We start from the raw sequence: 26,154 nt of genomic DNA, 5'->3' as shown, positions 1-26,154 counted from the left end.
CTAGCTGGGAGTCCACATAGGGAAGCATCAAGTGAGGGATGAAGCCACGGACAATGGGGACCATGGCCATAGCGTGTGCTAAGCCAGGGAAATTAGTAGGAGGTGCTCATGGCCTATTTTTTTTTAAGACCAGGAACAGTGGGGATCTCACTCTGTCACTCAGGCTGGAGTGCAGTGGCGCAATCGGAGCTCACTGCAGCCTGCTCCTTGGCTCAAGTGATCTCCTGTCTCAGCCTCCCGAGTACCTCATAGCCTTTAAATGGACTACTTCCACCATGCAGCCCTGCACGTGGCCCGGGAGCCGCAGCACATCTGTCCCCTGCCACCTCTTGTGTGCACACTTGGCCTCCTGACTTGGGCTCTGAAACCTGTAAAATGTGGGGTATTGAGAAGTTGAGTCATTTGGCTTCATCCTGGTGCCATTATCTGTTGCTACTTTAATAAACCAGCAAAAAACAGAGCAGCGTAACAGCCATTCTGTGCCCGTGGGCTCTGTGGGTTGGCAATTTGGGAGAGGCTGGGCTGAGCAGTTTGTCTGCTCCATGGGGCAGTGGCCGGGGCTGGAGGATCTGCTTCCACCACAGCCTCTTCACTCAGGTGCCTGGAGACTTGGCTCCATCCAGGGGCTGGGCACCTTGGGGACCACCAACCTTCGTACCTTCAAGTGTCCTTGCAGTGTGGTGGTCTCGGGGACTCAGATTTCTTACTTGGGAGCCTCAAGAGCATGTCTAGTAAGGCAGGCCAGAGCCCAGAGCCTCCTGTGACCAGCCCTAGAGTCAAGGAGAGGGACACATCCCCACACTGGGTGGAGGACGATCAAAGTATTTATGGCCTTTACAAAACAAGGCTTGTTCTTGTTTCTCTTTGTGTAGCAAAAAAGAGTGAACACAGAGAGCTGAGGCCCCAGAAACAGAGAAGGAGCTAGAATCCATGCACATTGGCCTCACACATCATCAGTAGGTGGGAAGAGTCCAGTGTGCACCCATTCAGCTTACACAGCTACAGCCAGCCAGCCCACCCAGGACCACCCTGTCACTCAGCCCTGCAGGTGTGATAAGACACTGACAAGGAAGCTTAGTCCGTTCTTGTCCCAACACACCAGGCTATATCTCCAAATGAAAGGGCAATGCAAAGAATCGCTCATCTCAGGAAGAGATGCCAAAGTGTCACAAACTGAAAGTAAATACAAAAGATGGGCTAGAGAGTTCCTCAACGTAACAGGAGGTTTTGTTATCAAAAGAGACTCGGCATTAAAAATAATGAAATACTTAAGAGTTAGCTTACCAGGGAGGTGAAAGACTTTACACTGAAATCTATAAGACATTGCCAAAAGAAATTAAAGAAAACCTAAGTGGAAATACATACCATGTTCGAGAATGGGAAACAATATTGTTACGATATCCCTACTACCCAAAGCAATCTGCAGATTGAGTGCATTCTCTTCAAAAATCCCAGTGAAATTTTTTGTAGAAATAGAAATCGCCATTCTGAAATTCATATGGACTCTTAAGGACTCCCTAATAGCTAAAACAATTCTAAAATGAATAAAGTTGGAGGATTCATACCTCCTGATTTCCAAACTTATTACAAAGCTATAGTAATCAAAATAGTGTGGTACTGGCATAAAGGCAGATGTAAAAACCAATGTAATAGAATAGAGAACCCAGAAATATATCATGTATATTGTTTAGCGATATTTTTCTTAATTAGAAACAGGCTCTCACTATGTTGCCCAGGCTGGTCTTGAATTCCTGGCCTCAAGCAGTTCTCCTACCACTGCCTCCCAAGTAGCTGGAACTATAGGTACTGTACCTGACTGGCCAAATGATTTTTAATATGACCATTCAGTGGGGAAAAAGACAATTTTTTTAACAAACAATGTTGGGAAAAATGGATTTACACATGCAAAAGAATGAAGTGTGACCCCCCCCCTTATACCTATACAAAATTTAACTCACAATAGATCAAAGACCTAAATTAAGAGCTAACACCATAAAACTCTTAGAAGAAAACCTAAGGCAAAAGCTTCATGACATTGGATTTAGCAATGAATTCTTGGATATGACACCAAAGGCACATGTCACAAAAGAAAACCTGGGCTTCATGAAAATGTACAAGTTGTATGCATCAAAATACACTATCAACAGAGTAAGAACGCGGCCCATAGACTGAGAGAAAATGTTTACAAACCACATATCTGATAAGGGATTAATATCCACAATATAGAGAGAATTCCTAAAACTCAACGACAAAAAAAAGCCAATTCAAAAATGGGCCATGCTGGGTGCCGTGGTACATACCCAGCTATTCAAGAGGCTGAGGCAAGAGGATCACTTAACTCAGCAGTTGGGAGTCCAGCCTGGGCAACACAGTGAGATCTTGTCTCTAAAAATTAAAAATTAAAAAAAAATAGACAAATGACTTAAGCAGACGTATCTCCAAAGAAGACGTCAGAGTAGCCAGCAGGTGCAGTGTCAACGTCACCATTCATTAGGGAACTGCAAGTTGGAGCTATAATGCCATAGATCTCACCTTACACCCATGAGGATGGCCACACCAAAACAGCAAGACAGAAAACAAGTGCGCCGGGCGCGGTGGCTCAAGCCTGTAATCCCAGCTTTGGGAGGCCGAGGCGGGTGGATCACGAGGTCAAGAGATCGAGACCATCCTGGTCAACATAGTGAAACCCTGTCTCTACTAAAAATACAAAAAATTAGCTGGGCATGGTGGCGCGTGCCTGTAGTCCCAGCTACTCGGGAGGCTGAGGCAGGAGAATTGCCTGAACCCAGGAGGCGGAGGTTGCGGTGAGCCGAGATCACGCCATTGCACTCCAGCCTGGGTAACGAGAGCGAAACTCCGTCTCAAAAAAAGAAAAAAAAGAAAACAAGTGCATGGAGAAATTCCAACCCTGTGTACTGGTGGTGGGAATGTAAAGTGGGACAGCAGCTATGAAAACATTGTGCTCATTTCTCAACAACTTAGACATAGAATTGCCATATGAGCCAGCAATTCCTCTTGTGGCAGAATACCCAAGAGAACTGAAAGCAGGGCGGCAGGGAGATTTCTATGCTCGTGTTCACGGCAGCATTACTCACAGCAGCCAACAGGTGGGAGCAACCCAAGTGTCCACTGACAGATGAATGAATAAACACCATGTGGTACAGACATTGCGACAGAATAGTGTACAGCCTTACAGAGGAAGGGCGTTCTGACTCAGGCTACGCCACGGATGAACCTTGAGGTCCTTACGCTCGGTGAACTAAGCCAGCCCCAAAAAGACACATGCTGTGTGATTCCACCAACACGAGGGGCCTAGAGTGGTCAGATTCACAGAGACAGGGTAGAACGCTGGCTGCCAGGGGAGGGGAGTCGGGGTTCTTGTTTCATGGGGACAGAGCTTCAGTTTTCCGAGATGAAGAGTCCTGGAGATGGATGGTGGTGATGGCTACGCACGTGTGCACGGACTTGACGCCACTGCACTGTTCGCCTACAAAGGGCTACGATGGTAGCCTTGATTTATTTATTTATTTATTTATTGAGACGGAGTTTCGCTCTTGTTACCCAGGCTGGAGTGCAATGGCGCGATCTCGGCTCACCGCAACCTCCGCCCCCTGGGTTCAGGTAATTCTCTTGCCTCAGCCTCCTGAGTAGCTGGGATTACAGGCACGCGCCACCGTGCCCAGCTAATTTTTTGTATTTTTAGTAGAGACGGGGTTTCACCACGTTGACCAGGATGGTCTCGATCTCTCGACCTCGTAATCCACCCGCCTCGGCCTCCCAAAGTGCTGGGATTACAGGCTTGAGCCACCGCGCCTTGATTTATGTGTATTTTACCTCAATGTAAAGAACTGAAAACTGAAGGCCTGGTTAAGTCTATCTAACTAGCAAATATATCACTTGACGTAGTTATCGCTTCTGTGGTAAGAACATTACACAACAAATATATCAATTAAAAAATAAATAAGTTAATGTGAAGGGAAAGAGCCTGAGGGGCAGTCAGGCTCACTGGGCAGGGTCTCGCCGTGGTGCCCCCACCTGGAGCCCGGGCCAGGGCTCTTCCCAAGTGATGCAGGCCGGATGCTCATCCCCAGGAGGGTGCTAAGAGCACGTCTGAGAAACAGTAAGAACGCGATGGAGAAAAGCACAGCTAGTGCCTTCAGAACAAGTGTGAGGGAATCATTCTCACAGCATGTGGGCATCTGGACTGAGATGTTTCAGGCATTTTTGGATGAGATATGTTAAGCTCGTAGTTTTCATGAAATATTTAGAAGTGTTTATACTGAGTTTACAGTCAATGTTTAAATGTCACGAGAAATTTACTTTGTTTCATCCAACAAGCTTTGATTTACCGGCTGAGTTAGTGTGGGACACTATGGAGAAGTATTTATTATAAAACACTCACTTTATTCATATTGGAATTTACTGCACAAGTCACTGTTTTTTTTGGAAATTTCAAACATGAACCAAAATCAAGGGAAACATGACAACTCCAAGTGCCCATGACCTGGCCTCAGCATTCAACAAAGACAGTCACCCTCAGTCCTCCAGGCCACCCGGCCCTGGGCATTGAAGGGTCGGCACTCGGGGGCAGGGGAGCCCCAGGTTCACACGGCCACCTGCATCCTCAGAAGCTCCACTTCTCTCTCTGGTGCGTTCCTGGACGTCTCAGCTTTCAGAAATAAGTAGCAATAGGCCAGGCCCACCTTATCTCAGCCCGGCACCCCTTACCTGCCTTCAGAAATAAGAAGCAATAGGCCAGGCACAGTGGCTCATACCTGTAATCCCAGCACTTTGGGAGGCCGAGGCGGCAGATCACTTGAGGTCAGGAGTTCGAGACCAGCCTGGCCAACATGGTGAAACCCTGTCTCTACTAAAAATACAATAAATTAGCAGGGCGTCATGGCGGGTGCCTGTAATCCCAGCTATTTGGGAGGCCAAGGCAGGAGGATTGCTTGAGCCTGGGAGGTGGAGGTTGCAGTGAGCCGAGACTGTGCCATTGTACTCCAGCCTGGGCAACATAGTGAGACCCCCATCTCTAACAACAACAAGAAAACAGGCATGGTGGCACACACCTGTAGTCCTAACTACGTGGGAGACCGAGGAGGAAGGATTGCTTGAGCCTGGGAGGTTGAGGCTGCAGCAAGCCTTGATCACGATGCCACTGCACTCCAGCCTCGGTGACAGAGCAAGATCCTGTCTCTTGAAACAGGGAGGAGGAGTGTGCTGTTTTACTAGTTGAGAATGACAAATCCTGGTTGAGTGTGGTGGCTTATCCCAGCACTTTGGGAAGCCGAGGCAAGAGGATCACTTGCTCTCTGGAGTTTGAGACCAGCCTGGGCAACATGGCAAAATCCCATCTCTACAAAAAACTTAAAACTTAGGTGGGCATGGCAGTGTGTGCCTGTACACGGGAGGTTGAGGTGGGAGGATCGCTTGAGCCTGGGAGGTTGAGGCTGCCGTGAGCCATAATCGCACCACTGCACGCTATGCTGGATGGCAGAGTGAGACCCTGTCTCAAAAAAAAAAAAAAAAAATTGAGTAACAACACACCCTGAACCTGTGCCCAGCACACTGTGGAGCCCAGCAAAAGAGGCTGAGAGTGGAGGATGGAGAGGAGACAGAAAGGACCCATATCCAGAATGGGTCAAAGCAGAGGAGAAGGCGTGGGAAAGGCCAGCACACTCTATAAGAGTAGAACTTCCCTCTGTTGTGTATGGGAATGAGCATTACCCAGGAAGCTCCTCCCGGCCATGTGCTGGCCTTGCTGCCTGCACTGGCAGATCTGTGTTCTGCACTGTGGTTTTGCCTTTTCCCACACAGTTTACAAACGGAGCCACATAGCACGGCGCCTCCTGAGCGAGTCTGCTTCCTCCCCTCAGCAAGATCCACTCACTGGCAGAGGCACATACGGGTACTGTACTGGCTTTGAGTTGGCGGCTGGCATGGACGTCAGGTACCAGCCTCCGCCTCCATCCCTCGAGGGTAGGCGTGCTCCCTCGAAGCCTTGCTCCCCCCGGGATGATCACACAAAGTTCTGCATTTCAGGCTCAGTGGCTGCCCTTGAGACATGACTCCCCCTCCCTCAGTGAGACACCCAGCTCCTGAGCAGGGTAGGCTGGCCTAGCCCTGGGGTGTTCCGAGGTCCCTTGCACCCATCTCTGAGGTGATCCTGCCTCTACAGAGCCCTCCACCCTGCGCAGGCCCCTGGACATCACCTGCCCCTCCCTGCAGGAACGTGAGCTCTAAAAGAGCAGTCACTGTGTGTCTTCTGCTCATGGGATGGATACCTCAGCACCTTTGCCTTACCCTCCCACCCCCACCCAGTGAGGGAGGACTGCATCTTCCTGGAGCAAGGGGCCACGCGTCTTCCTCCTAAGGAGCTGGCTTCCTAAGGAAAGCTACGGAGCACCATATTGGGTGGGGACAGAGAAACCACCTTTGAGAGGGAGGGAGGCCACGGGCAGGCAGGGAGCCGTGAGCACAGGCCCCAGAGCTGGGGTGGACACAGGCCACAGCACTGCCTGTCCCTGGAGAAGCCCCTGGGACTTCCAGGTGGTTTCAGGGACACTAGCAGCCACAGGTGCTGAAAACTCCCTCCCACCTCTGCCATGTGGCATACACCTTCCACTCAGGAGCTGGTGGGATTTGCCAGGGGCATGACTTGGAGGGGCCAACTCCAGGGATGGCTCCCATGACCCTCTGTCTCTCCCCTGCAAGGCTGTCACCAGCCTTCTTGAGCCTAGCCTGGCACCTCCCTTGAAGCTGGGCTCACTGCAGCTGGCCCCCTCAGGTATCAGGCAAGCACTCCGAGTTATGTGGCCTCACTGGGGAGTCTGGGGCCACTTGGGCAGGGGGAGGAGTGCGGAGAGGGCCCAGGCCAGGTGGGACTTGGGAGCTCCTGGCCTCAGAATATTCAGGGCTGCACCGCTAGCTGCTTCAGACAGGGTGCAGCCAGGTGGGAAGGCCTCTCCACAGCAGCCCGGTGGCACCAGATCTGTGGTTCTGAGCATGCATTGCAGGGGGTAGACAGCACCCCCTGCCTCCACCCACCAGATGCCAGAAGCACCCCCACCCAAGAGTGACAAGCAGAGTCCCAGGCACTGTCAGACGCCCCAGGGGACAAGACTGCTTCTGTTAAAAACCACTGCTTTAGAGGCAGGTAGGGAATTGGTCAATCCAAGATAAACAGCACTGGCTTTTGCAAACTGTGGATGATCCAGGATTTTTAAATTGTTTAAGCATACATTTAAAAACACAAATTTCGGCTGGGCACAGTGGCTCACTCCTGTAATCCCAGCACTTTGGGAGGCTGAGGCAGGCGGATCACCTGAGGTCGGGAGTTCAAGACCAGCCTGGCCAACACAGTGAAACCCCGTCTCCGCTAAAAATACAAAAATGAACTGGGTGTGGTGGCAGGTGCCTGTAATCCCAGCTACTTGAGAGGCTGAGGTAAGAAAATCACTTGAACCCAGGAGGCGGAGGTTGCAGTGAGCCGAGATCGCACCACTGCACTCCAGCCTAGGTGACAAGAGAGAAACTCCATTTCAAAAAAAATAAAAACCAAAAAAACACAAATTTGGCCAGATGTGGTGGCTTACGTCTATAATCCCAGCACTTTGGGAGGCCAAGGTGGGAGGAGAGCCTGAGCCCGAGTTCAAGGCCAGCGTGGGCAACATAGTGAGACCCTGTCTCTACAAAAAAATAAAAATAAAGAATTTGCCATTGTCACCATGTGCACAATTTGGTGGCATTAAGTGTATTCCCACTGCTATGCATCCACCTCTGGGTGAATGCAAGGCAGAAACTGTCCCCACTAAACACCAACACCCCATTCCCTCTCCCAGACACCAATGATCCCCATTCTCCTGTTCCTTGAATCTGACTATCTGAGGGGCCTCATGCAAGTGGAATTGTACAGTACAATATGTGTCCTTTGTGATTGGCTCAATTCACGGAGCCTAAGGACCTCAGGGTTCATTCTGTTGTAGCATGCGACAGAATTCCCTTCCTTGTTAAGGCTGAGTAGTGCCGTGGCACGCACATGTGCGCGCACACACGCACACATGCACACCCACGCACACACCCACATGCACACACACGCACGCACACATGCACACCCACATGCACACACACGCACGCACACATGGACACCCACGCACACACCCACATGCACACACACGCACGCACACATGGACACCCACGCACACACCCACATGCACACACACACGCACACATGCACACCCACGCACACACCCACATGCACACACACGCACGCACACATGCACACCCACATGCACACACACGCACGCACACATGGACACCCACGCACACACCCACATGCACACACGCACGCACACATGCACACCCACATGCACACACACACGCACACATGCACACCCACGCACACACCCACATGCACACACACGCACGCACACATGCACACACACATGCACACACACGCACGCACACATGGACACCCACGCACACACCCACATGCACACACACGCACGCACACACGCACACCCACGCACACACCCACATGCACACACACGCACGCACACACACACCGCATTTTCATTTATCAGACTCTTGGCTCACTTCCACCTCTTGCTATTGTGAATAATGCTGCTATGAACATGGGTGGATAAATACCTGAGACTCTGCTTTTAAGTCTATCGGGTATTTTCCCAGAATTGCTGGATCACACAGTAATTCCATCTATAATTTTAATTTATTTTAGAGGCAAGGTCTTGCTCTGTCACCAGGCTGGAGTGGAGTGGTGTGACTGTGGCTCACTGCAGCCTGAACTCCTGGGCTCAAGCGGTCCTCCTGCCTCAGCCTCCCAAGTAGCTGGGACTACAGGTGTCTGTCACCACACCCAGGTGATGTTTAATTTTTTTGTAGAGATGGGGTCTCACTTTGTTGCCTGGGCTGGTCTTGAACTCCTGGTCTCAAGCGGTCCTCCTCCTTCACCCTCCCGAACAGCTGTATAATTTTTCCAGGACCCACCACACTTCCCTGCAGCAGCTGTACCATCTTACAGTCCCACCAGCAGTGTAGACAGCTTCCAGGGGCTCCACGTCCTCACCAACACATGTTGTTTTCTGGTTTGTTTTTGTAAAATAATCATCATTTTAATGGGTATCCAGGTCTAATATTCACCTTGGATCACCTTCTGGGTATAACTGTGATAGGATCTCCATCCTGCAGCACCGATTCTTATTGAGGAAGAGACCTGTGTGTGGGAAGCAGCTGAAATCACTACTGGAGGGTAACTCCGTGGCTGAGGGCAGAGGGGCCGGGTGGGCTTTGCCAGGCAAATCTCCCTTACCAGCCCAGGAAGGAGGCCACACTGGTGCCCAGGGGTCTGGCCCACTCTGAGACCACTCCCCTGCCGGCAGTGATTGAATCAGGGTGCTGAGATGCCTGGGGCTCCATCCTGCAGTGTACCTGTTAGAGGGACAGTACTATGTGAGGCCTGGGGACCTGGGAGAACAGGTGGAGGCTGAGGTGACAGTGGCAGCTAGGGGCCAGCCCTGCAGTAAGCTTCTCAGGCAGTGATGGCACATGGGCTCTCCTGAAGTGGGTGGCTGCCTGGATGGCCCCTTCAGGCTGGCTACCCAGAAGAAGGGATGGTCCAGCCAAGCTGGAGGGGCCGTGTGCAGATGCCTCTGTGGGATGCTAACGTGCCTCCTTAGCATCTTTCTCATAACTGGACCGTTTCTTCCCAGCACCTACTGTGCAGGGTGATGAGTGTCTTGGGACGTGCTCCTATGCGTTGGACGTGCCCATTCCCCACCGAGGCCTTCCCCTGGGGCCTAAGCTGTGGCCCCTGTCCCCAGAGCCCAGCCCCTGCAGGCTCTCCCAGGAGGTGGCGGAGCAGGCAGACTTTCAGATCGGTCAGCTGCATCTTAATAAAGCTGCTTGTTTTTCTTAGTCTCTTGAGACTCATTGTTATCAGAAGGGTGATTATTTGCATGGAAGTGGCTGTTTCCGTATTTTGCCTCAGCTCAACACCCGTGCTCATACAGCTCTGAATTCGCAGAGGAACAATGCCACCAGCTAGCGGCCACTCTGCGGTGCCCGGGCTTCCTGTGCAGCCCAGGCCTCGCCTGCAGCCCTAGCAGCACTCGAGTGCAGGAATCCCACCAGCTTGAGGCGACGGGGAAGGGGACCCGTGCCCCGCCAGTGACCCCGATTCTGTCCCTTATCACAAAGGCAGGCTGCAGAAAGGCGCCCGGCAGCTCCTGAGACCCAGCCCTGTGGTGAAGGCCCCTACCCTGCCCTGGGAGTTGTACTGCCTCATGGCTGGAGGTCCAAACCACGGCCACAAGCAGCAGGCCGGGCAGCCTGGGGACTGTTGTGTGGCCCTGCTGCCATCGCCATGTTCGTTCTAGGATTATGTCACAAGAAAAAAAGCTGTCTTGGGGAGGAATCCAGAAAACATGTTCCGGAATAAAGGATAGATTCAGAAGTTGAGGTGGGGGGAAGCTATTTGAGAAGAGAGCTAGGCATGGTAGCTCACACCTGTAATCCCAGCAATTTGGGAAGCTGAGGCTGAAGGATCACTTGAGGCCAAGAGTTCAAGACCAGACTGGGCATCATAGCAAGACCCGTTCATTGCTACCAAAAATTAGGAGGGTATGGTGACACACACCTGTAGTCCCAGTTATTCAGGAGGCTGGGTCTAGAGGATGGTTTGAGCCCTGGAGTTCGAGGCTGCAGTGAGCCATGATCACACCACTGCATTCCAGCCTGGGCAACAGAGCAAGACCGTGTCTCAGAAGGAAAAAAAGTCCAACATGGTGAAACCCCATGTATACTAAAAATACAAAAATTAGCCGGGCGTGGTGGCACGCACCTGTAATCCCAGCTACTTGGGAGGCTGAGGCAGGAGAATCACTTGAACTCGGGAGGCAGAGGTTGCAGTGAGCCGAGATTGTGCCACTGCGCTCCAGCCTGGACGGCAGAGCGAGACTCCATCTCAAACAAACAAAAAACAAAAACGAAACAAAACTGTTGAGAGGAATTAAGGCTAGAATGACAGAGGGATGAAGAGATGCGGGGAAGACTGGGATGTGCCAGGAGGGCGTCCTGAGAAATGACGAGAATGAAGAGTCTTGGACAGACAGGGCACTTCGGGGGCTGGAGACAGAAGCCAGGGTCACCACCTGCAAGGAAGTCACCCAGGGCAAGATGCTGGCACCCAGCGTCCCCCCAGGCCACAGTGGGCACACACACACTGCCTCGCTGTGGCACCCAGCAGCTGCCCCTGCACAGCCAAGGTCCTTCAGTTAGGCCAAGACCCCCCACTTAGACTAAGATACCAACTTCAGAGATGCTGAAATATGCAGGAAAATACCCTGTGCCTCTCAGAACTGGTGAAATGGGGAGATGCACCCCAAAGCTTCCGGGGGTCTGCACTGCAGGAGGGGGTCCTGGGCTGGCCACAGAGCAGAGGATGCCGGCAGGGCTGGTGGGGAGAGGATTACATGCTTGCTTTGTACAACTGAAAGCTGACAGACAAAGGATGTCGAGGGTGCCATCACCCTTTATAATTAAGAAGATAATCTAATTACTGCTATTAAAACCTAAGCCTCCCCACCACATGGGCTGGTTTTAGCAAAATACTTCTGCTTCTGCTGTTTCCCACACACAGACCTGGCAGCGGTTAAAGAGAGACACTGAGTCTCCCAAGTCTCATCTGAGGAGCCCATCTGGTTTGAAGTAGTACGACAAGCAGGAAAGGGAACTGAATCAAAGGCACCAGTTGTGTTTTTTGAAATCCAGAAAGTGTGTGAGGTAGCACCGGGAAAAAGGTCTCATCCTGCCCTCCCTAGGGCTGGGTGCCACTATGCCAGGCTGGGGAGTCCTGTCCCCACCCGCTTCTTGGCCAGGCTCTGCAGGATGCTCCTCTTGGGGGGATGGTGAAGGAGCTTGGCAAGAAGGAGGGGCAGGATGGTGCAGATGCTCGCCGACCTGGTGCACGGGGCCTCATTGGAACCCACAGGGAGGAGAGAAGTCAGAAATGAACGTCCCAGGGCCCATGGCTGACATGGGCTTCCACTGTTCACAGAGAGTTTCTCTGCACAGGGCCGGGGTCAGCACCACAGCTGAAGGGGAAACTGAGGTACGGAGTCTCTGGAACACGGGCCGCATGTGCTCCCTGGTGCCCAGCTCCTGGTTGAGCTGCACTGCCACGCCGGAGCTATCCCTTTCGTCCTAGAAGCAGCTTCTCGCCCACCACTCTCCCTCCACCAGAGGTGAGGCTGCCTCTGCCCTTGGCAGCTGTGGTCCCGTGGAATTCTCTGGTATGCGGGTGCTTTCATCTGCGGCACACCTGGAGATCAGGGCCTCAGCCTCACGCAACTGTCATTGCAAGGATCCCAGACACCCCATGGACTTCCCCAGCTGGAGGATATACTGCAGGGTGGGGCCTGGAGCTCACCAGGCCAGGGTCTCGTCTCCCTCTGCAGTTCAAGGTGCCACCAAACAGACTCACCATGTCCCACAGCCAAGCCCCAGTGTGCTCCTGCCTCTTCCCCTCCAATGCTTCCCTGGGTGAGCGCCCGTCGTCCCTTCAACAAAGGGCACATGCTTCGGAGGGCAGCTGTGGTAGGCCCACGTTGGCTCTGGGCCTGGCCTTGTCCTCTGAAAACACAGAGCAGGTCTACTGCAGGATCGTCCAGCTGCACGCCCAGGTCCTGGGGTCCTAGTGTAATGGACCAGGGGGATGCAATGGTATAAAGGGAGTGTGGATGGTCCCCACCCCCCGATTAGTCAAGAATGTATCTATTTCCTGCGCTGTGCATCTGCTGTTGTTCGAGGGTTTTCAGGAGTGAGGAGCCTGGAGGCCCTTCTGGTCTCTTGTCCTCCGAGTCCTGGCAGCTGGACGTCTGGAGCCAGGCTAGGGGAGGGGAACAGGGCCTCTGGACCAGCTGGGGGGCCCGGAGGACGATGCTTGGGGGAGCCCAACAGCTGAGGGGAAGCCTATGGGGGAACAGTGGTGGGATGAGCCCCGTTTTCCACACCCCGCACTGCCCAGCACAGCGGCTCATGGAAGGAGCGGGGCAGGTGTGCCCGACGAGGAACCTAAAATGGGGAACAAGAACGACAGGAAGGAAGGATGGTCACTGTGAATCCCAGAGCTCAGCTAGGACAAATCACTGTAGGCCCAGTGGCTTATAAACAATGGACATTTATTTCTCCCAGCTCTGGAGGCTGGAGGTCTCTGAGCAGGGTAGCCATCAGCTAACAGGAGTTCATGAGGGCTCCACCCTTGTGACCTAATCGCCCCTAAAGACTCCACCTCCCGACACCATCGCCTTGGGGGTGGACACTCAGATCACAGCTGTCACAGAGGAAGCTGCTGGAAGCCAGGCCTTAGGACAGCTGCCCACGTGAATGTCAGCTCCACAGGAATGGTAGTGGCTGCGGCATGGGCCAGAGAGCACTGGCAGCCGGCAGGCAGTCACCGAGCACTGGTTGAGGTCTGAGGGCATGAGGGACGGTGAGCAGCGACGTGCTCAAGCCTTGCAAACACACAGCCGGCGGAAGCTGCCGCCCAGACGCCGGCCTGCGAGCTCTCATTTACGAGAAATTCTCAGATGCACAAACTCATCTGTGGGGGTGGAGGGGAGGAAACCCACGCCCCTGGGGGCTGTTGCCCAGCCTGGGAGCGCCCTCAGCAGCAACAACATCAGTGTGGTGACCCATGGCCTGTGAGCCACGGAGCACCGGGAATGGGGCCAGTGAGGACCTGGACGTTAAATGAATCCTAGTTTATGGCTGAGCGAGATGGCTCATGCCTATAAGCCCAGCACTTTGGGAGGCCAGGAAATAGAGACCAGCCTGGCCAACGTGGTGAAACCCTGTCTCTACGAAAAATACAAAAATTAGCCAGGCATGGCAGCACATGCCTATAGTCCCAGCTACTCCGGAGGCTGAGGCAGGAGAAATAGCTTGAACCCGGGAGGCTGAGGTTGCAGTTAGCCAAGATCGAGGCACAACACTCCAGCCTGGGCAACAGAGTGAGACTCAATCAAAAAAAAAAAAAAAAAAAAAAAAAAGGATATGAACAGCCACAGATGGCCAGTGGCGGCCTGCTGGATGCTGGGTGCTCCATCTTGCCTAGCCATCACCACAGCAGGAGCACGTGGACAGGCACGGAGCCGCACACACACTGCTGTGTGTCCCACTCTCACTTACAAACACTGGGTTTCTCTTCGTTCAGGGGAGAGCTTTTCCTCCCTTTAGCTTTGAACAAAACCAAGGCCGAGGTCTCTCTAAGTGGCAACCCCCCAGCACACCCTGGATGTGGAGTGTGGAATGGCTGCTTTCGGACAGCAAGAGAGGGAGGCCCTTTGCAGGACAAAGCCCCGCCCACTACGGGGCGCACGGGTAATGGCTGCCCCGAGCTTGCTGACGCAGGTAGGGATCGGCACTCAGGAACCGGCATCCACAGCGCACACTCCTCCAACAGTGTATTTCCAAAACCGTGCTCACGGAGCCTGCAGGCCACTGGGGCAGCTGCTGCAGAAGTCTTCACACTCTGGTGCTAAATGCCCTTTGAGACTTTGGGTGGTCCTTGGAGACCCCTCCCACCCTAGACGGGCCTCTGGGAATGGTTTCTACCATTCAATTACCAAGACCCCCGCCAGGGCAAACGAGTACAGGAAGAACAGGTCCAGTCGGGGGTGGACATCTGGAAACTCCCGGCTGTTCCCTCGAGGAGGTGGCACCCAGGCTGCCACTGCCACACGAGGTGATGAGCCGGGTGGCCTAGAAGGCAGAGGTTGCCACAAACACACTGGGACAGGCACAGGAGGTGGGGGACAGAGCCTCAGCCACGTGCACTTCCCGTTCATCTTGTGTCCAAGTCAGCAGCCTTGGCGCTGACCGGCTGTTAGTCCTTCCTGCTTGCGCTCAGGAAGGGAGGGATCAAAGAGTTCCTCTCCGCCCCATCCCTGGTGTTGAGTTAATGGGGAGAGGTCCCTTGGCCACCTGGCCTGGGAAAAATGCTTCACACACAGGTCTCAAAATGACTCACGGCCATGGTCATTGTCCCCCCTGGCCAGGTCACTCAGTCGGGACACTCACAGCAAATAAAGTCAATAAGCTGGGAACACCGGGCCTGGGCTAGGCCAACAGGGGAAATGCTACAGAACAGAGCTGCCTGTTTCGTCTTTCCGTGATCCCATCCCGGTCAGGGGCTTCTCTCCCTCCCAGCAGCAACCGGCAGTGTCTGTCATGACCCTTCTTCCCAACTTCCCTGGGAAAGCACAAGCATCTGTCCCGAAAACAGGCCAGGGCACAGGCCCAGGTCCCAGAATAGGGACAACTCCAGGTGTGAGGAATCTAAGTAAAAAAGCAGGATGCACACCTGGGCGGTACCGCCAGCCCTGGGGAGGTTGGGATGAGTCGGGGAGGCGGGAAGGTGGGGGTAGTGAGCAAGGCTGGCGGGTGGGGCCTCGGGGAGGGGAGGGGCAGTTAGAGCTCCGAGAGGGCGGGGAGAGAGGAGGGGGCGGGGCGGGCGCGGCAGGACCAGGACCGACCTACACTCTTCGGGACTTGGGGCTAGGGAGACCCTGAGAGCCCCAACTCGCCCCGGACTCGCTGTCCCGGAGATCCTCAACGCGATCTAACTGGGCGCAAATAAATGGACACGCAGGCAGCTTCCAAAAGAGGCGAAACCGTTTATCAAGTCGGCGCCGGCGCGGTATCTACAGTATCTACAGTATCTACACGTATCTACACCGCCTGCAGGCGGGGCTCTCGGGCTGTCTACACTGCAACTGCCGGCCGGGCCGCGGGCGACGCGGTCTCGGAGAGAACAATAAATATCACTTCCTTCCGCCTCCGACCGGGCGCTTTGGCACTGGCGGGCGGGGACCCCGTGGCCCTCGGGGCCGGGGAAGGACCCGCGGTGGCTTCAGGGACTGGGGAACCCGATACTTCGATAGCCCAAGGGGCTGGGGGGTAGCGATGGAGCCCCCATGGCTTCGAGGCTGGGGAAGGGGAAAGCCGCGGTGGCCCCTGGGGCTGGGGGAACGTGTTCCTTGATGGCCCTTGGGGCAGGGTGGCCGGGCCCCGCGGCCCTCGGGGCTGTGCGGGGCCCGGCGGGGGCGCGGCGGGGCCCGCGTTATCTGGGGCAGTAGTCGTAGGAGCCGGGCGGCGCGGCTCCCGCCGACGAGTACATGTTGGCTGCCGCGGCGGCGGCGGCGGCGGCGGCAGCGGCTGCGGCGGCGGCCGGACTCACGGGGTGGTGGTGGTGATGCGGGTGCGCGTGCGGGTGGTAGCCATGGCCGCGCAGGCCGGGCAGCGGGTAGGGCGCCGGCCGGCTCTTGGCCCCGAGATAGTGGTCGTAGGCGGCGGCCGGGTACTTGTAGGGGTGGTGGTGCAGCGGCTCCGATGCGCCGGGCGCCTCCAGGCGCAGCTCGGGGTGCGGGGGGCTGGGCCGGCCTCCGGGCGCGCCAGGCAGCGGGACAAGGCCGCCGGCGCCGCCGGCCCCGGACAGCGCGGGGCTTAGTACCCGGGCCAGCAGCTGCGGAGGGTGCGCCGGGTCCCCGAGAACGGCCGGCCCGCCTGCGTCGCGCTCGAATTCTCGCCGGGCCTCAGCCGCGTCTGCGGGAGGGCCGAGGGGTGAGCGCTGCCGGCCGGGGCTGCCGAGGAGCTGCGCCGCCCCACGCGAGGTCCCGGCGGGGAGAAGGCGCTCGGCCGCACTCGGCGTTCCCCGACCCGTCGGTGCGAGCCTGCTCGAGACCCCGCGCCGCCGGCGCCCCAAGCCCTCCCCGGGGCCCGCGCCCCTCTGCGGGCGGCGGCGGCAGCGGGCGGGGCGCAGCCGTCGGGCCGGGCGGGCGAGTGCGCGCTTGCCCGCCGCCGCGGCCGTTGTGCAACCGGCGCGAAAGCCTGGAGCGCCCCGGGGGCGCAGGCGAGGTCTGGCGAGGCCACCGGCCCGGGGTGGAGCACGCACAGGGCTGCGACCCGGATCCCACAACCCCGGCCCTACCTTTTTCCGCCCCGCTGGGCTGCGTTGGAGAGGCCACCGGGTTCCGCGAGCGCGCGAAGGCGCTCATAAGCGGCAGCGCGCCGGGCCGGTGGTTCCGGGGCCTGCGGGTGGGAGGCGGGTCAGGGCGGCGCCCGCACCAGGCGCCCGGCGCTCAGTCTCTCGGGGGGACACTCACCAGTCCTCAGGGTCGCAGTCCCGGAAGCCTTTGGCGAAGGGATTGCTGGCAATCTTGAGCTGCGTGATCTGCGGGGAGGTGGGTGTCAGCAAGCCTCTAAAGCCCTGCAGCCCCGGCCACCCGACCTCGGCGGAGGACAGGGGAGTGTTAGGAGAAGCGCACCAAGGAAGGGCCTCTGCTGCCCGGACAGGAACCGGCCCAGGTCTGCCCCTCCCCTACAGAGCTCCGGGCTCCCTCCTGCGGGGGAGTGAAGCGGACTGAGAAACCTCCTCTCTCACTAGGGAACCCCTTTCTGGTGTCCCCAGGTGGATAGGGATGGAGACTCAGCTCCTGGCTGGGTTGGGAATGTGGTCACCTCCACCCCCTACGAGCAGTGGGGGGTGGGAGGGGGGACAGAGCGGGTACACTAGGAATCTGGGTAAACCTCAGATCAGGCCCCTGATGGGGAGTTTCCTGAATGGTTTGGAAAACAAACTTTCAGGGCCAAGTGACAGTTGCTGCTGGAGAGGTCAAGCTGATAGGAGGCGGGGCCAGCCAGCCTCGGGAGGGAGGGGGCTGCTTGAGGCCCTTGGGAGTGGGGCTCCTTGTTGTGGCTCCACTGGGACCACAGCCTGCAGGTCTAAGTGGATCCACTGTCCCCAGGCGGCAACCGAAAATTACACCCGCTTTCCCAGAGGAGTTGAAACTGCCCAGGTCCTCCCGGCAGGCCCTCACCCGATGGTTCTGGTAGGCAGTGACCGCAGTGAATCGGGTCTCCTCGAACACAAAAGTTTTGAAGTTCTCCTCGGCGTATTTCTCGCTATCTTTGCGCGGGTCCACATAGACAACGTGGAAGCGGGGCTGGTATCTGTGCATGGAATTCAGAATAATCTGCAAGACAAGGTGGGGAATCAGCTCCAGTGGTGGGGTTATGCTGAGGATCTGGGGTGGGAGCCAGGAAACGGCTGAGGTCTGAGTTGGCAATGAGTTTCCTGGATAAGTTGGGCAAAACCCTTAATTCCAAGATGAGGCTGGGCCATGGGGCCAAGAGGAGGCTATGACCCACTGGCAACGGCCAGGAATGAATTAGAGTAGCCAAAGATCCGGGTTTAGGTTTCTTTCCTTAAGTGCCTCCCCAGCGGCCTCGCTGGTCTGGACTCCATAAAGCCTCTTTCCCCAGCCTCCTTCCATTAAAAAAGCCTCCTGCATAAAATCAGGAGTGGGTTGAGAAAAGGAAGGCGACCCTTTTCCCAGGGCCTAGGCCCACTGGGCTGTGAGACCCCTGACCGGAGGCTGCTCTCCTCATCTGCACCCCAGTGCTGCCCAAGCTCTGCCTCAGCCTCTGGCCTCGCAGGGACTCTAAAGGGCCTCCTCGGGGACAACCCGTAGCCTGCTGGGGACAGACAGGCCTAGAGGCCTTGCAGGACAGCCAGAGCCTGGGGAGGCGGTCGCTCACGTGGCCGTTGTCGTCCAGCAGGTTGTTGGTCAGCTTGAGCTTGTCGAAGGACACGATTTGCTTCATCCACTGCGCTCCCTTGGCAGGCGAGTCGGGGTGATAGTGCACACGGCCTGGCGTGGCAGGGTCGGCCTTCCCCGCCACCAGCCAGGAGGAGCTGTGGAAGGCATACCTGGAGCAGCACGGGGTGGGGTTGTGCATTCGGAGGCGAATCCAGAGGGCTTTGACCTGTCTGCTGGGTGAACCCTAACAGTGCCTCTGAGGGGTTTCCCTGCTGCTGAGATGGAACCCTCTGCTGCCACATGTGATGGAAGCTTTTCTGAAGGGGACTGTGGACTAAACAGACAACTCCCACCCACCCCAACACTCAAAACAATCAGGGAACTGGAAACCCCGTGGGGCACCGAGGTGGGAGGCTGGGCTTCCGCCATCTCATTTCGCTGCATGCGGGTCTGCCTGCCCCGGTACTCCCTGCGGTGGGAGCCCACACTTGGCATTGCCGGTAGCCTCGGGCACAGGGCAGCGCGAGTTCTCTTTATTAATTGCTGTTAATTGTCCGGGTGGCTGAGGCCCGCCCTGCATAATCTCTCCTGGCCACCCCACCTTTCCGGCCCAGCTCCAGGACCCGGAGTTCACTGGGGGTGGGGGAAGGGGATTAGGCGCTCAGGCCGGCCTCCTGGGAGAGGGAGACTTGAAGAAGTCCCGGGCTGAGGACTTGGCTGACCAGCCTAGGGCCACACAAGCCCAGGGGCGCAAGAGCTGTCTGGAGCCTGTGGGAGCTGGTTCAGAGAGCGCATGGTGTGGGGTTGTGGGTTGGGTCAGATGGGATTGGAGGAGGGCGCAGGTTGAGAGGTCGGTTGAGCAGCAAGGCAGGTGCCTAAAGAGTTTCATGGTGCAAATCGTACCTGGGAGTTGGGTCAGCAGGCAGAGACCCACCACTTCCCAGGGTGCCCTCCCAGGTCCCGCACGCTCACCGGTAGCGCTTATCGTCCACCGGCACAAAGTCCATGAGCAGCATATAATCGGCCATGGGATCCATGCCGAACAGCTTCACTTGGAAGGTGGGGAACATCCGCCTGGGGGTGATGAGGCCTCGGGTTACCCTAGCTCGTGGAAAGCAGCCCCCGCTTGACCCACCCGGGCTGGCATCCCCTCTGCTCGGCCCTTCCCTCCAGCAGCTGGGGGCTGCTATGTCATCCCAGCCCTTGGGCTCCTCTCTCCTGGCTTAGCTGCTCTAATCTAGGCGGGCCCCCCACTCAGCTGGGAGCTTGGCACGGCAGGGAACCTCCTGGGCCCTTCCTGGACACAGAAATGGCCGGCCCAGCGCTGGAGCCCCAACCTTCGGCAACCTCGGCCGCATAAACCTGGCCTCGCTCGCCCTTGCGGACGTTTTGGCCTCCAGGCCCTCGCCTCCACAGCGGCAGGGTGCCTAACAACCAACCTTAGCAGAGCCTTCCAGCTTGATCCAAGCAGCTCCCGGCTCCAACAAAGTGAAACCGGGTATCTGTGTGATTTCAAGGCGTCACCCGCTGCCCTTTTAGCTGGGTCTTCGGCTGTTTCTCAATCCCCTCATTGAGGTAAGGACTCAGAGCCCTCACCCCCCTGACTCTCAGGCCCTGGCCCCATGATAGAGTCTCCCTACCTTCCTCAGGGCACAGGCAAGCTTCTGCTCCCCTTAAGACACACAACCCCAAGACGCAGCTACCCAGGGTGGACTTGGCCTGTGTCTTCCCTGTTCCTCAAATCTCCCGGCTTTGGACCCTGGCTCAGTGACCGATTAGGGCTCTTGAAAGGACATTCTGCAGTGCCTGGATGGGTGGAGGCCGTGGGCTGGCCCCACACGATGGTGCAGCGGTAGTGGCCGAAGGGGCCCTTCAGGACAACACAGGGCTTGGCCCTCACTTGCCCTCCTCATTGTCTCCCCTCACAAGCAACTACAGAAGGCAGTGGGCAGAAGACAGATGCCAGGAGCCAGCCTCTAGGACAGGCCTGCCCCCTCCCCCACCCAAAGCCTCTGCAGGCTGGAGGGTGCTGTGGAACATGGGCTGCTGGGTGAAGCCCAGCGCAGACAAGGCCCTTGCCGGGCTGGCCTGAACAAGAGGCTGGGCTGCCACTGTCCTCAGGAGGGCCTGTGTGCCTGGGGACAGCAAGGAGGGCCTGGAAAAAATCCGCAGAGCTGGAGCAGAGCACAGGCCCAGGCCCAGGCCCGGGTTCCTGAGGAAGGACGCCGGCGGCGGGGAAACAGAAACCACGAGAAGGCTTTGCAAACAGGCCCTGAGCTCCCCTTGGCTGTTCGGACACGGAGCTGTGTGTACCTTAGACACAGCCCGGCACCCGCCTTTGTCTACTGGTCAAATCGGGTGCATCTGCAAAACTTGTTCCCTTCTCTCTTGGTCTTTAAAACAAATACAGGCCAGTTGGGAGGTGGCAGCGGCTGGCCACAGAGTGAGGCCCCACAACTATGGGGATCTAGGCTGGAGGAAACTGGGTAGCGACTTCCACCGAACAGAGCACACTGTTTTTAAGGGCAATCCTCTCCTGAAAGTGTCCAGACAGTTGCCCAGCTTCTGCTGTTTATCTTGCCCGCATGGACTAAACTCCAGAACCGAACCAGAGTTTCCTTGAGGTGGAAAACCTAGGAGACAGCCCGGCAGCGAGGCTCTCCCTGGACGTCGCTGCCCACCCCCGGCCGGGTGCCCTCCAAGTCGGCCCATTTCTGGGCTGCACGGCGTCCTGGGGCTGCAGGGCGGGCCGCCGAATCCCGCGGGGCTCCTCGTGGGTTCCCGTGCAGCCCGCGCCTTCTCCCGCCCCGGCGGAGGATAGGTGAGTGTTAAGAAGGGAGCGCCGGGCGGCTGTCGCCCGAGCCGGGACCGCGGAGAACGAAGGAGGCAGCGGGGCCCAGAGGGGCCCACAGGTGGCCAGGCCGCGCCCCCGACCCTGCTTTCGGCCCCGCTCCCGCGGATCCGGCGGAGGCCCGCGGCTGGGGCGGCAGCACGTGGGGAGGGTCGCGGCGTGGGGAGGGGCGCCCTGACCTGCCGGCCTTGGTGACGATCATCTCGGTGCCCAGCTGGTTGAACTCGTCCCACAGCGCCTTCATCTCCAGCTGCACGCTCACACCGGCCACCTTCGCGTTCTTCTTCACCGGCGCCTTGGCGGCGGCCGCGCAACTGGCCCCGGGGCCCTCGGGCTCGGCGGCGGCGCTGGTGGCGACCCCGGCGGCCGGCGCGAACGGGTAGGCGTGCGGTGGCGGCGGCGGGCCCGGGACGCCGGGGGCCGTAGCGGCGCACGGGTCGTAGCGCGGCGGCGGCGGCGGCGGGGGCTCGCGCGGGCCGTACGGGTCGGCGCCGGGCGACGCGGCGCCCGGGAAGCCCCCCGCGGCCCCCAGGCTGCTCAGGCTGCTGGCCGTGAAGGCTGCAACGTCGCAGAAGTGCGAGAGCTGCGTGAGCCACGGGCTGGACACGGCGGAGATCATGACCCGCGGGCCGCCGCCGCCGCCGCCGCCCCCGCCGCCGAGCTGAGCGCTGCCCCGCGCCGCGGGCCGAGTGGCGGGCGCCGCGCTGCGTGCGCCCCGGGCCGCGCAGCCCCACACCGCGGGCCGGCCCGGAGGAGGCGCCGCGCCCCGCCCCGTCCCGCCCCGCGCCCCCCCACCCCCGCGCCGAGACAATGGCCTCGCTCCCTCCCCCGGCCCTCGCCCCTCCCCCGCCCCTTCCCCCTCCCCGGCCCCCAGCCCGCCCGCCGCGGCTCGCTCGGCCCGGGGCCCCCCGACCGCCCGGACCGGCTCCCCGGTGCGCCGAGCCCGTCGGCCTCCCCTCGCTCTGCCACCCGCCCGCGTGCGTTTCTCCTCTCTCCCTCCCAGGCGTTCTTTTCCCAATTTGCTGTTTTACCTTTGTCTTCCTCATTTAAATTTCCCATTCGATCATCTTTTTTCTTCCCTATCTCTGTAATTTCTCTTTATTTCTGTTTTACTTTCCACCTCTTCCCGCTTTTGTCCAGCCTCGCCTTCCTTTTTACTTAATTTCTAATCATACATTGTCTTTCTTTAGTCGACCCCTTTCCTTTTATTTCTGTATGTCCTTCTCTATTTTTCATGTTTTTTTAAAATAAAAACTAAAGTCTTTCCTTTTCTTCTTTTTTATGACTATACTTACTGTCTTCAAATTTCCCTTTATTTTGTCCCGTCTCTTTCGCTTTTGCTTTTTATTGCCTTTTTGTGTCTGTTTCTCGCCTGTTTTTCTTCGGGTTTTCTGTGTTTTCTCCACTTTTCTTAATTTGGTCTCCTCGGCTTCCTCACAGCTTTCTTTCTCTCCATCTGTGAAACTCTCCTGCACTCTCCTCTCTTACCAACTTTCCTCTCCCCATCTAAGCTCATGGCCACCTCTGCTCTCCTTCCCAGCCTCACTAGCCCTCTTCTGGGCCTGGGTCTACCTGCGTACCCATCTCGGAAGCGGTCTCTCAGGCTGGTCGGGGGATAGGCTTTGGGCGGGATGCCGGCTCTTCCTCTCTGCTCCGCAGTCGCAGCCAGAAGCCTGGAGCCCACCCTTCCAAGAGCTGCCTCCACCTACTCTGCACCCGGGCCCCACAGCTGCTGAAGCAGGGGATCTGGCGGGCGGGCTAGTATAGACACAGCCTGGAGACTTACCTTCCATGTCCCTGGTGACGGTGCTGAAGTGCATCCCGGCCGGGGATCCTGGCAGCCAGCGAAGCTTCACCCGGTCAGAGGACCCCGAGCCCTGGTAGGCAGTACGCTCCACCGCCTCAGCTGCAACCAGAGAGGCGATGCTGAACGCACTGGCCCGGGGAGACAGAGGGCTCCGCGCATCCATAGGCGCCCGGCGGCCTGGCCGGCGCCGCCTCCGACTGCGTGTGCCCAGCCACGCCGCGCCCAGCCCAGCCCACGGAGTCCGGGGGCGGGGGCCTGTGGTGCCACTCACAGCCGGGGGCCCCTGGCCCAGAGGATTATGGCGTCATGGGCCCCCAACTTGGGGCTGGTAGCAGCCGAGGGGCCCAGACGGGTGGAGCACCCTGGAATTGCAGGGCCCTCCTGCTTTCCAAGCTCCCTGCCCCTTCCTCCGTTCCCAGGGACCTCCATGATCAACAGCCCTTGAACATCCCGTTGCTCCCGCCAAAGCTCAGCCTTCCTCTGTGCCGTGAAACCACCGTCAGCTTCTACAGCCCCCCAAGGAGAGGAGTCTGTGCCAGCAGCACCCAGCCCTAGCCCGAGGTGACAGGGCACCCATGACGCACCGAGTGGCTGCCGGGGTCCAGCCCTGCCCCTGCCCTTGGCCCCTCCCGCTTCCACCTCCTCCCTGGCTGCCCCTGCACCTGGGTGAACAGAGGGCAGCTCAGGCTCTCACGCCGCAGTGTCCTCTTTTCCTCCGCCAGCAGAACAGGACCCAGCTCAATAAATGCCCAACAGCCCCCTGAAGCTGGCTCACTATGGTGGCTGGAGACCCCAGTGGAGGGACGCTGCCCAGGCTGTACAGCCCGGGAGCCCGAGCGTCACGCGCACTTGCGCGCACCGCCCGCCTCTGGCCAGGACGCTTATACATCCGGAGGGTGGGCAGTGCCCGCTCCTCCGACCTCCCTGCGCACCGGCCGGGTGCAGGGAGGGCTGGGGGCGGGGCCTGGCCGGCCTCGGGAGCCGAGGACACGAGGACAAGTTGGAGAACTTCAGGCCACCGGGTCGGATGCTGCCCCTCGGCACCCAGAAGCCAGGCTGCCTGCTGGGAGAAGCTCTGTGACCCAACCCAGCTGGGCAGAGGGAGGGCGAGGCCCGCCCGTCAGCCTGGCTTCTAGGCCCAGGGATCCCAGACACCAAGGCCTGACTTGGCCTGTGCGTTCCCCCACCTACTGTCTCCGGGGTCTCCTCTAACCAGTTCAGCGCACCCATTGCCTTCCTGTCAAGGGTCTCTCCAGCTGGGTGTCAACCACGGAGCCTCTGTGCCTCACTGGAGCCTCCCTGGTGCTCGCGGTCAGGGCCACGGTTTGCAAGGCCTCCCTGTATACAACCTCATTGTAGCCATCGTTTTGAATGCTTGAGAAAGGAGTGGGAGGCAGGCAGCCTCTCCCAGGGATTTTAGGGTCTCAGGGCCTCAGACCCTGGGGTGGAGAGGATGCCAGTTGGGAGCTGGGAAGGTGCAGTAACTGGGGCTAGGGGACTGGGCGCCAGTGGCGAGGCTGGCCCTGGGCCTGAGGTCCAGGAACGCATGTGAGTCCAGGGTCGCAGAGGGTGTGTACGAATAGTGCTGCCTGTCTGGGATGTGGTGTTTGTCGCTGCACATATGGGTGCCTCATGTCCTGCCCCCCCAACCCCTGCCACCTGCAGCTGGAGCTTATTGGGCCATGTCAGAAAAGGGAAGCTGTCTCCAGTGCATTTCTCTTGCCCTGAGTGGCTATTCTGAGCCATGACAGTGACAATGACTTGGGTCTCTTAGTGTCACTGAGGTGACCCAGGGACAGGTCCAGTGAGGAGTGCAATGTGGGCAGACTGGTGTGGGGAAGGCCCCCTTCCCTCCTCTCTGGGCAGAGCCAGCCATTGTCCCCAGGAGCTGCTCCTGCGGGAAGGGACGGTCCCATTGGAGGTAGGTGGGAGGGACGACGGTGGCCGCAGATTTGATAGTGTTTCAGGAGACAGCCTATGTTGACCCTCTGCACCCAGAGAGACCTGGGCTGTGGGGGTGGGGGCGGGGCTCCTGCATGTGCCCAGCCTGTGGGTGTGCCCGTTTGTCTCCTGTGCACATCTGCACACACCTCAGGGCAGTGGCCAGATGTGGGGTTGTGGGTGAGGCCAACATTGAGGAGAAGTGAAAGTGAAAAACCCTGGGGCCTCTTGGAGGCTCTGGGCCAGCCCCTAAGGATCCGTCCAGAGTCCCCAAACCTCTGTGCCTGAGGTGTGTAGGGAGCAGCAGAGCCTTCCAGCCCCCATTAACCCCTTTGTGCCTGAGCAGGACCTGCGGGCAGGCAGCCACGGCCAGCGTGCCACAGCAGAGAAGAAGCCGTCAGGGTGGAGAAAACCCTGGTCAACCGGAGCGCGCTGGGAAGAGGTGAGGGCCCCACCCGGGCTGCTCAGTCAGCCGACCCTACCCCACCCGCTGCCGAGACTCACTCGCTCGATTTCGGATCCTCAGACCTGGCAGGGACCCCCAGCCCCCACTGCCCAAGGCCCGGACCCATCAGGAGCCCACTGCTAAAGGGGCCCAAAAGCCTCGAACTGTGAGGCCGACCAGCGGGATAGGGCTCCTCGGACCCTCCCTCCCGCCTAGGGCACAGCCCTGCCGTGGTCTGCCGCCTGGCCACCCACCCGCGCTCCTCGTCACCCGCCGCCACCCCACCCGTCGTGCCCTCCCACAGCCCGGAGGGAGCGTGCCTGTCGGGTGGCCCTAGCCCCGCACGCGCGGGTTCTGCACGCGAACGCAGCGCCTCGGCACGGCCCGCGGCAAGTGTTCTTCCCTCACCTGGCCCGGCCGCGGCTCCCTTCTGCCTCGCTCCCCCTGCCGGCGGCACCTCCACGGCCGCGTGGTGGGAAGCCGGACTGGG

At 58.3% G+C, this 26,154-nt stretch overlaps 1 protein-coding gene across 2 annotated transcripts; it reads right to left on the bottom strand.

Moving 5' to 3' along the window:
- Nucleotides 1-632: 632 nt before the first annotated feature.
- TBX1 (T-box transcription factor 1) lies at nucleotides 633-24,148 on the bottom strand. 2 transcript variants are annotated; one of them, XM_035276168.3, is made up of 8 exons: nucleotides 23,258-24,148; nucleotides 21,651-22,029; nucleotides 19,593-19,694; nucleotides 18,619-18,790; nucleotides 17,898-18,053; nucleotides 17,184-17,251; nucleotides 17,009-17,109; nucleotides 633-770 (listed from the first exon to the last, which is right to left on the bottom strand). In XM_035276168.3, exons 1-8 carry the CDS (start codon nucleotides 23,439-23,441, stop codon nucleotides 661-663), a joined length of 1,272 nt encoding a protein of 423 aa, XP_035132059.3. In that variant the 5' UTR covers nucleotides 23,442-24,148; the 3' UTR covers nucleotides 633-660. The 2 variants fall into 2 exon arrangements, with proteins under 2 accessions (XP_035132059.3, XP_035132023.1); XM_035276132.3 differs by lacking the exon at nucleotides 633-770 and adding an exon at nucleotides 15,676-16,623.
- Nucleotides 24,149-26,154: the final 2,006 nt, after the last annotated feature.

This window comes from Callithrix jacchus, chromosome 1 (assembly GCF_049354715.1).
Source record: "Callithrix jacchus isolate 240 chromosome 1, calJac240_pri, whole genome shotgun sequence".
NCBI classification, from domain to species: Eukaryota; Metazoa; Chordata; class Mammalia; order Primates; family Cebidae; genus Callithrix; species Callithrix jacchus.
Note: the sequence above shows the minus strand (reverse complement) of the source record. Positions and strands in the feature narration are given on the sequence as shown.